Raw genomic sequence first — 9,877 nt, 5'->3', positions numbered from 1 at the left:
CCCTGGTCTGTGTTCTCCAGCACAACAGTAACGTTATTTCTCTTGACCTCCTAGGCTCTAAAGGTGATGACTGCCGCGGCATTTTATTTTGGAATCTGTGCGGAGCAGGTGAGTGGAGAGCCCGGTGTGCTTTTGAGGAGGGGGATTTGCGGATGAGGTTGGCGTTGGCGGGTGCGATGCTGGTTTCTGGCACTGTTTTGTGCCTTTTTTTTTTTTTTTTTTTTTTTTTTTCTTGCAGAGGAATATCATAGTGATGAATAAAAATTTTGGGTGCATGGCTCTGCTTCTACTCCTCTTTGTAAGAAGGAGGAAGAGAAGTTCAGAATTATTTACTGGCAACCATCTAAAACCTGAGCTCATGGATAACTTGCTGATGACAACTTTAGATTGAACACTGATTATTTCCAGTTTGCACATGCTGAAGTGTGATGATGTAGAGATCATGTATTTAACACAGTAGCATAAGACATGGTGTGTTTTGTTGAATGTCAGGAGTTATTGCTGGTCAGTGTTCTAAGCACAATTTTTACTACCTGGCACAGCTAGACAAAAGTAGTCAGAGGACCCAGCAGCTGGTGAAATTTGTAGGGAAGAAAAGGTGTGACTTAAGAAATGGTTCTTACTAAAGTTGCATTGGCTCTGTCTTGCTATAACTCCTACTATTTGAATAGGAAACTTACAGTTTTATGCTAGTGTATCTATCTAAAGCCGAAATCCAAATTACAGTGAGATTCCTGAGTGATATAAAGACTTGTAATCCAAATTAATTTAACTAAATTGCACCAGGTGATACCAATTGAAGACCACTAATCAAACTGCTGACGTATTTTGGAAACAATGTCCTTGCTTTTTGATGTGTTCTTTTTTTTAAATTGAAGTTAATGGAAAATACAGATAGAACTTTTATGAATATGAAGGACTATCTCCTTAACAAAATTCCATAATCTTCTCTGAGTGGAAACTCTGATGTAAAATAATGCTTCTTCTAAATTGCTAGCATTTACATAAAAATTACTTCAATTATCAGTCTAATCCTTAAGTTCCAAGAGGAGTCACTTTAAAGCTAATTCTCCAGATATTCTCCAGAACTTACTCTTCTTTGTTGAGACTTCAGTCTTTGCTCAAATGCCCTTTAGTACTACAACTTCACCCACTATCTCTGCTGTTCAGTGTGTTCACAGGTCTATCGGGATCATCTTCGTCTTGGCACTTGCAACAAGATTCTATACTTTATGTTCATGTCTGAATTTATATTGTGGCTATTCCAATTTTCTCATATTTGCCACAGTGTCTTGTCTGAGCAGATCCCTTTGCCTGCTTTAATCTTTGACCCTTCTTTCATGCTGCCCTTCTGCCTGGAATAATCTCACTTAAACATCCAATAGACAGCCTGCAGTTCCTCTTTTAAGATATTCCTTGAAAAATGTCCTCTTCAGAGTACTATTCCATCTTTACTCAAATACCACAATAATATAAAGGCATGCCTTCAGTCTCCTTCCTGAGGCAATCTGGAAAAGTTCTGTCTTTGCTTCATCCAATTTTTGTTTGAAATATGCTTCTTTGCCTACAAATTCTACTCTGCTCCTTAAAGAAGAGAGATGAAAGAAAACATTGGAAAGCCAGACAATAAACCATCAAAGCAGAAATGTGGAATTAGGAAGATGAGCCCTTGGTGTCCTAACTGGGATTCTTTTCCATCTGATGTATTCAAAATTGGCACTAGTGTAATTTTGTCACTGGCTCACTGTGTGACCATGAAACCATTGCTTTATCTTGAATTTCTTAGGTCCTTTTCTTGTGAAGATGAAGGTTTCTAAAATGCTATGAAAAATGAGAAAGAAGAGCCTCTGATTTCAGTGTCATTCATGTCTGCATTATCATATTTATGACTGGTTTCCTTTGTGAAAGGAGCATAATCTTACTCTTCCCGAAGTTCTTGCCTTTCTGATACTTATTCTGCTTGCTGCTTCCCTTCATTGCTCCTGTGAAGTGAATGCCTTATGTTATGACATTGTAACATGTTGTACTTTTTAGCATGCCGTATTTTGAGTCAAAATGATACTGCAAAGTTGTAATGCTGCATCAGCCCAGAAAAGTATACCAGGATGTTCTGGTGCCCTTCCAGCCTAGTTTGCTGTCTCAAACACCCACCCAGCAGGGGACCCCTGTGGGGAGAAAGAGTCTTCCTTTTAGTCTTGAGAGAGCCTGGGTTTTAGATACTGTCTGAAAGGAGCTGATTTCAGTTGCTGATGAAAACATTAACTGGGCTGCTTTGGGCAGAACACTCTCGTTTTCCTCCTTAATGCTGCTAGAAAATTTGAAGCTTGAGGTGAGGGAATAAAGGAAGTTTGATATTTTCAATTGAAAAGGTGGAGATTAGGAGCATTCCTTCCAGAGCCCCCTCGCCTGGTTTGTGTTAAACACCATCAGTGCAGACCATAATCTGCAGGGAGAAATCTGATCAATTTGGAATTATAGTAGAGGAGCTAACAAGGAACAAATTAAAATCCTATATTCCCACTTGATTTGCTTCTTCCCCCCAGGGCTCGTCCAAAGCCTTTTGAGGTTTGCAGATTGAATGAAACCCTACTGGATGTCAGTGATGAGGAATAATGGGATTAAATGAGAAAAGTTGTGCTTAAATAGTAGGAAAAACCTTTACAACCATAAGATCAATTGGGCCACAGAGCTGGCTGCCAAGAGGTGTGGTGAAATCTTTTTCACAGGAAATGTTGAAGTGAAGACTTGAACCACAGCCATTTGCAAAGGGTTAGAGATATTGGAGTTTGGCCACAGTGTGTGGGTGTAGACTCTGATCTTTAGGAATTGCATGAACTTGTAGAGTTTCCTTCTAGAGCTGAACAATCACATGAAGATGTGTTGCTCTTCAATTACACATGAAGATGTGTTGCTCTTCAATTAACTTAGTGCAACCCAGAGTTTCTGTTCCTCTTGACCTGAATTTGGTTTGGCCCCCACTGCATTCTGCTTCTGGTCCAGCCTTCTGAAATGAGGGATAGAAAACTTTTGTTAACATCCTTCAACCTCTCTGGATGCTGTATCTGATATGCTATTGCATAGAGTCTAGTGTGTTCATAAAAGTCTGTGAGAATATATGATAGGAATGAGGCCTCTGAAGAAAACCAGCAAAGCCATCCTGGATTTTGATGCTTCTTTAGTAATGGCTACTTAAATTATTCCAAGAAGATACATGGGCTTTGGATTTCAGTGTCAAATCTGACAGCAACAGAACTAAATTCTCTCATTTCTTTCACTTCTGCCTATTTGTCAAGTTGAAGAGTCAGGTTTGTTGGTGAATTTAAAGACCTCTTAAATAGTCTCCTATTGTCACTGTGAAAGATAGGATGCTGGACTGGACTGACCCTCAGCCTGACTTAGTAGGGCATTTAATGTATTTTCATGTAAGACTCATTCCCATTTCTAACAAAATGGGGGAAGGGCTGGTATTTGGCCATAATATAGCTACAGGGAAGTCATGGATGTGATGGAAGTTCAAATGCCAGGAGTAGGGACAAGTGCCAGCTGGGCTATTTAGAAGATGCAAGAAAAAGTAGTTTATGAAATCAAGCTTGCTTGATAGTGAACGTGCTATGCTCAGATACAAGAACAGCTGTCAGTCACAGTGTATGATAGATCAAAAGATTTTTACACAAAAATAAGCAAAGTGTTTATGTGAAGCCAGGAGGGTAATCTTTACCCTGGGGAATGCACAGGAGGATATTCCTCCTGTTTCTTGAGGCGTATCTCCATGGTGACGTCTGTTTTCTACAGGAAACAAGATAGACCTATGAAACTGATGACTAGCAAGGGAAAGATTTTGCTATGAATGAACACTTTCAGTAGCCATGGGCAGAATACTGACTAAATAAAGGAAAATGAGCTTCCTTACTCAGCATCATAGCTTCAAAGTTTTATTTAGATGGATCTGACGAGCTGAACATTAGAAAGTTATTTTTGTCTCTGTTCTCCATTTATGGCCAAAACTTCTTGGGAAGAGTAAAAAGAATTCTGTCTTTTCTAGTGCATCAGCAAACCAAATATATGAGTGTAAGGCATTTATGCTGGAGTGAGACACATACAATTGAACTGGCAGGTCTCAATAGAAATTTGTTACTCTTCCAGTAAGGAAAATCATCCTTGAAATTATGAACTGATCAGAGAACATCCTGAAGAGGAGATTCACAGGCATCAGCACAAAGCTAAAAGTAGAGTTGCTTTCATGGCTAATCAGTTTCTACACATAACCTCTTCAATAAATATTCAAGTGAAATGGATCATAAATAGGCTGTATAAGGCACAGGCTACCAACATTCTTTGGTCTAGTCTTTTTTCGCCTTTGCCTCCTATGTTTAGAAGAATATAGTGAAATATCTATACGGATGTAAAGATTAGATCAAAAGCATTTCTGAGCTAAATACCCCTGAATGCTAAATATCCCTGCTATTTGGTTAACAGGGAGACATACAGTCTCTGGGAAGACCTTATAGCAGCCTTTCAATATATAAAGGGAACTTATAAGAAAGATGGAAAAAGAGATTTATTTTTTTACCAGGGCCTGTAGTGACAGGACAAGGGGTAATGAATGGTTTTAAACTAAAAGATGCTAGATTTAAATTGGATAAAAGGAAGAGATTTTTATATGATAAGGATGGTGACTTATTGAAACAGGTTGCCCAGGGAAGTTGTAGATGCCCCATCACTGGAAGTGCTCAAGGCCAGGCTGGATGGGGCTTTGAGCAACCTGGTCTGGTTGAAGATGTCCCTGCCCATGGCAGGAGGGTTGAACTAGTTGATCTTTAAAGTTCACTTCCAACCCAAACCATTCTGATTCTGTAACAAAGAAACTGGAGCTTAGCTCCACTTCCAGCAGAGCTGTGCAACTCACCTTTGCTCTTTGGAGCTGTACGCACAGGAGATATTCCTGTTATTTGCGAATCTCTAAAAGGATCTAACAAGAAGCTGGTAATTGTCTGCTTTGTGTGAAACGTTTGTAAGTGAAGGAACAAGGAGGAATCCTCCAAGATCCACATATAGATTTTATTCCTCAAAAGACAGCTTCTCTTTAGGATTCTCTCTCCCTGTATACATAAGTGCAATCTATCCTGCTGCGGGCCAAAGAAATAATGAAAATTACCTGAGTGATGTAAGTAGAAAGAATGTGTGAGTGTGATTCTGTTTTTCTGCGTGTATAAACTCCCTGTCATATTCACCACACAGAGTTAACTGACTGTGACGGACATCGTTCTGCTACTTGCTTAGATCGTATTGGCAGGAACTATAAAGGGCATCTGCTTTTTCTCAAATAATGGCATTTTGAAAATCTTTCTTTTTTCATTAGGATCAGGTGGGCATTTTATTGCTATCACTATTTTTCATCTGTTTATTGTGGCATGCCCAAAACTGCTGACAACCCTGTCTGAAAAAAATTATTTCTCTAAACAAATATGTAGCAACTCAAAAGAAGACTGCGTGCATATCCCATGAACAGTATGCAAAATGGTTAAAAAAAAATAGATTATGTCCTCTAACCTAGTTTGCTCTTCTATTTCAGACACTGTTGAACGAGCTGGACCGAAGCATGGGGCGATACCGAGATGAAGTAAATCTCAAAACAGCCATCATGTCCTTTATCAATGCTGTTCTGAATGCTGGTGCTGGTGAGGTGAGTCACTGCCCTGAAAATTCCTTCTAAAACGTTATGCTTGAATTAATTTAGCTTGGAAATGGCTAGTAGATAAGTCATAAATCTTGTGTTATTGAGTGGATATACTCTGTGGAAAATAATGCTTAATTGTTAATATCACTCTCATAATGTCTTCCATATTATTTCATTCCCAGCCTTTTTAATATAACATAGACTACTTGCACTGAAATGATTGTTTTGGGTTTTAGTGTGGTGGGTTTTGGTTGTGTTTTTTGTTTTTTTTTTTAAAAAAAAAAGAACTGCAAAGCATTTACCTCTTAATTTCAGCCTTATAGAAAACATTTTGGTTTACCTCCAGAAATGTTTTGAAATGTTCAGTTGTTTTGACTCAAAGCCAAACTCAAAATGTTTTAATTTAAAAATGTCAAAGGCAGATATTTCAGAACATACAGTTTGTTGTTTTTCTTTAATTAACAAGACTTTTTTTGAAGCTGTAGGATAGTTGAAACTGATTTTGTTTCATTAAAAGTGTTACTTTGTTACATTGGCTTATCTTTTTTTGGTTGAACCACAACAGAAAATAAGTTCATAAGAGCTTTGTCTGGCAGTGTCTGTCTCTATCTCCAGCAGTCCTCTAACATCCCACTGAACAGGTGCCAAAGTTGCTAGCGTATACGGTGATCTTATGACAAATAAACATAAAAATTAGTAAGAAGGCTGTAGTGCTTTCATCTGTAAGCAGTAGCTGGACCTCTAATAGACTAGCAGGATGAACATGAATAACTTTTGTTCTTCATGGAACAAAAAAGAGTGTGCTGTCCTGTTGACTGGATGTGCAGAACACCTTGTAGGGAAATGAGGACTGTATTTTTAATTGAAACAGAGGCAAAGACATTATTTTTTTTTTAACTTACTTTACTGGAATTAATCAAACTGTTGTTTGATCAAAATTTGATGTTTGGATAGATGATACTAAAAAGGGAAGAACTGAGGTTTTAAATAATCTATTTTTAAAAAAATGTGATTAAAAGCTTTTGGAACCTAGTAACCTGATTTTCCACTACTTTTTAAGGACAATTTGGAGTTCCGATTACACCTACGATATGAGTTTCTAATGCTAGGAATTCAACCTGTCATTGACAAGCTAAGAGGACATGAGAATGCCACACTGGACAGGTAAGACATGTTTTATGAGAATAGTTATTGATCAGCAGAAAGAGTTCTTAGAAACTCTTCTTAGAAACTCTTCTCCATTTGGGTTTCAGATTTAAGCACAAAGCTGTCTCTGTCTCTTCCTAAAACTCACTTCCTTTAAAGACGTAAAGGAGATTTGTCCTTAGAATTAAAATCAACAGATGAAGTAGGAAGTATACATATTAAATTGGCAGTGGCTGTGGCAAGGTGTTCCTGAATTGCATTTCTTCTAAGTTGGGGATGGCAATCAAAATTAAAAAAAAAAAAAAAATCAAAACAGAAAAAAAGTTCTAATTCTTTTCTCTTGTAGCAAAACTGGAACAAAAGGCTCTCCTGTAGGAGGGAGGGAAGCCAGTTCATTGACTTCATTGAGACTGGGTATGTGCGGTCAAAGTGCAGGTTTCCAGGGTTTTCCTTTAAGCTCAGTCTTTTTTGTGATCTAGTTTGTACCACACCCTCCCAAACAGTGGCACTGGCACAACTGTGAGAGAAGAGGCATCTCTCTGGTGGTCAAAGGGATAGAGGCGGCAAGGAGGCAAGAGAGGAGAATGAGAAGCATCTTCAAACAGCTCTGCCACTGCACAAAATGTAACACTGAATGGCAGCTTCAAATAACTGTGTTAAACGTTATACAGATAACTGTGTTAAAAGTTATACAGCAGGAGCAATTCTGTATTTTGCACAGTAATTGAAGCTGCTAATGACCTTCAATTAAACCCTTCACAAAGCCACATGCTGAAATTAACTTAGAGTAAACGATCTGAACAATTTGACTGAGACACTTCAAGAAACTAAAAGACTGATGAACCAATGAAGAGCCTGGTAAAATCCATTTGCTTAAAAAATGAAGCAATTTAAGGTGTAAAACCAGGTAGCCATAGGGAGTCTACCTTCTCCCATGACCACAGGAAACTTTGTGGAGAGGCATTGACCTGCTCTCCCTTATTGTCTGCTACTCCAAGCCCATTCCCACAGAGCAGGGATGGCGTATAGGTATCAGATATCTGGGATTTCCTAGATAGATGTGGCAAGTTTGCCAAAGCGCATGGTGAAAAACCTATGGATCAGGCCTATGTCTGCAGGCTTCTCAAGGAATCATTTTCTCAAACATCCACTGTCAGGAGCTGCTACAGGATGATAGAGCTGTCCCTGGGGACAAATGTCATGTGCTTGAGATTCTGCATAAGCATCAGATTCGCAAATCTGCTGCCTCTAGTAAAGAGTGGCCTCGCATCTTTGAGCAGGTGGAGGTGTATACCTGTGTGTTAATGTCACAGGGAAAGATGGCATGTAGTTGTATGTGTCTACATTTTGCTGTGGAGCCGGAACCAGTAATCTTACTTTTGATCTACAACATTATAACCAAGAAGAGAATCTGACCCATAGACAACCCCTGTTCCTCTGGTCAGTAACAAGGAGTATTTAAGAGGGCTTTAGGGGCCCTTTTGGATGTTATAAAGTAACAGTGATGAGAATGACAATGCAGGTTTGAGATGGTTCCCAGATGCCTGGATTACATAGACTATATGCCAGGCCTATACTGTGGGATGTGACAGAATTTGTCCACGCCATCTACTGTGCTCTTGTCTCTGAGGAAGAGAAGTCCAGATGCCATGGTCAAAGGTGTCTCTCACCAGGTTCCCCTACATCCCGAGAGAGTCATGCTGCTGTGCTCATCAGCAGCCAAATGTAAAGACACCTGTGAGCTCTGCTCTTTCACTGATCCACTGAATGCATCTCTGCTCCATCGTGTAAAAGAAACTTGTTAATGGTCTAATATCTGGTTAAAAAGTATGGCTTGGATTTTCTAGAAATGTGTTATCATTGCAGGCATTGCAATGATATGCCTTTCCTATTTTATGGGGTGTTTTAGCAGCCTTACCTCAACACAGTGACTTAGTGTAGGGATTAAAGAGCATGTATACCTCAGCCAGCCATTCCTTTTGGCCTCTCAGTGACCCCCATGAGTTCGCTTGCATACCTGTCCCAGCACTTCATGTAGGAAAGGCTTGCCAATTTTCAGGTGTTTTAGCTAAAAATGCAGCATTGCTGCTTCTACAGTAAAATGCTTAGTTTAAGTCTGAATTATGCCATGAACATTGGCAGGTTTTGTTTGTTTTGTTTTTCTCTTTCCTCTTAGGCACTTAGATTTCTTTGAGATGGTCAGAAATGAAGATGACCTGGAACTTGCCAAGCGGTTTGACCTGGTAAGTTTTTCTCTGGAGTCCCTGAACTTGCTAAAGCTGAACATCCACTTTGAATGCTTGGTGCAACTTCCCTTTGTGTTCCCTGAAAACAATGATTGACTTTGGTGCTGAGCATGGCTGGTGCTCTTGTTTTTGCTGTTTCTCATTTAGCAAGTCAGGGATCTGTGATGTGTGAACAATGAAAACAATGATCACAAACAGGGCTTCTGCCAAGTATCTTTTTGTCAAAGACTTCTTTCTTTTGTTTGGCTGAAGGTGCAGGAGCGGAGGAGGTTCTCAGCCCTGCGCTCATGTTCTCAGTCAGACATCCCCTTTACAGGACTATGGGTGAAGCTTGAGCTCTTCTCTAATACTTTTCCCAAGATTACAGGAAACTCTCCTGAAGACCGTCACCTTAGAGCCTGTGGAGAGGATCAGTATTTTAGATTGGTTGGATTTTAAAGATGAGCAGAGTTTCCACAACCTCTAGTAACAGTAAGGGGCTGTAGGGTCCAGAATACTTATAGTTTTCTCTGTCTTCGTGACCAGCTCTTGCTGCACACCGATACAAAACAACTAGCCCTTTGCTGCTTAGCTTCCACTATTTGTGCCACCACTTTCTAGGAATCAAATGTTTTGCTTGCTCTAGAACATCTCTTGGTGGCTTTCCATGCCTCCCACCTTTGTAGCCCTTTACTTTGGGGATCTTTTCCATACTGGTGTGGGGATGGCAATGCTAGTCTCAAAGACCCATGTACCTGTTCCTTACTGGAACTTGCAGCTGGACATTGCAGGAGACTCTGCATAGGTCCAGTTGCTGGAAATTTGCCTG

The 9,877-nt window shown here is 39.6% G+C and overlaps 1 protein-coding gene across 5 annotated transcripts in view; it reads left to right on the top strand.

Annotated features, from left to right (window-relative positions):
* Positions 1-9,877, top strand: part of DAAM2 (dishevelled associated activator of morphogenesis 2) — a 217,830-nt gene that overhangs the window by 152,312 nt on the left and 55,641 nt on the right. For all 5 annotated transcript variants that reach the window (XM_014950958.1, XM_014950957.1, XM_014950954.1 and 2 more), the window contains 3 exons: positions 5,573-5,683; positions 6,738-6,841; positions 9,000-9,066. In XM_014950958.1, the coding sequence (XP_014806444.1) occupies positions 5,573-5,683; positions 6,738-6,841; positions 9,000-9,066 (282 nt within the window). The remainder of the gene's footprint in view (positions 1-5,572; positions 5,684-6,737; positions 6,842-8,999; positions 9,067-9,877) is intronic.

Source organism: Calidris pugnax, unplaced genomic scaffold (assembly GCF_001431845.1).
Source record: "Calidris pugnax isolate Ruff unplaced genomic scaffold, ASM143184v1 scaffold24, whole genome shotgun sequence".
Classification (NCBI taxonomy): domain Eukaryota; kingdom Metazoa; phylum Chordata; class Aves; order Charadriiformes; family Scolopacidae; genus Calidris; species Calidris pugnax.
Note: the sequence above shows the minus strand (reverse complement) of the source record. Positions and strands in the feature narration are given on the sequence as shown.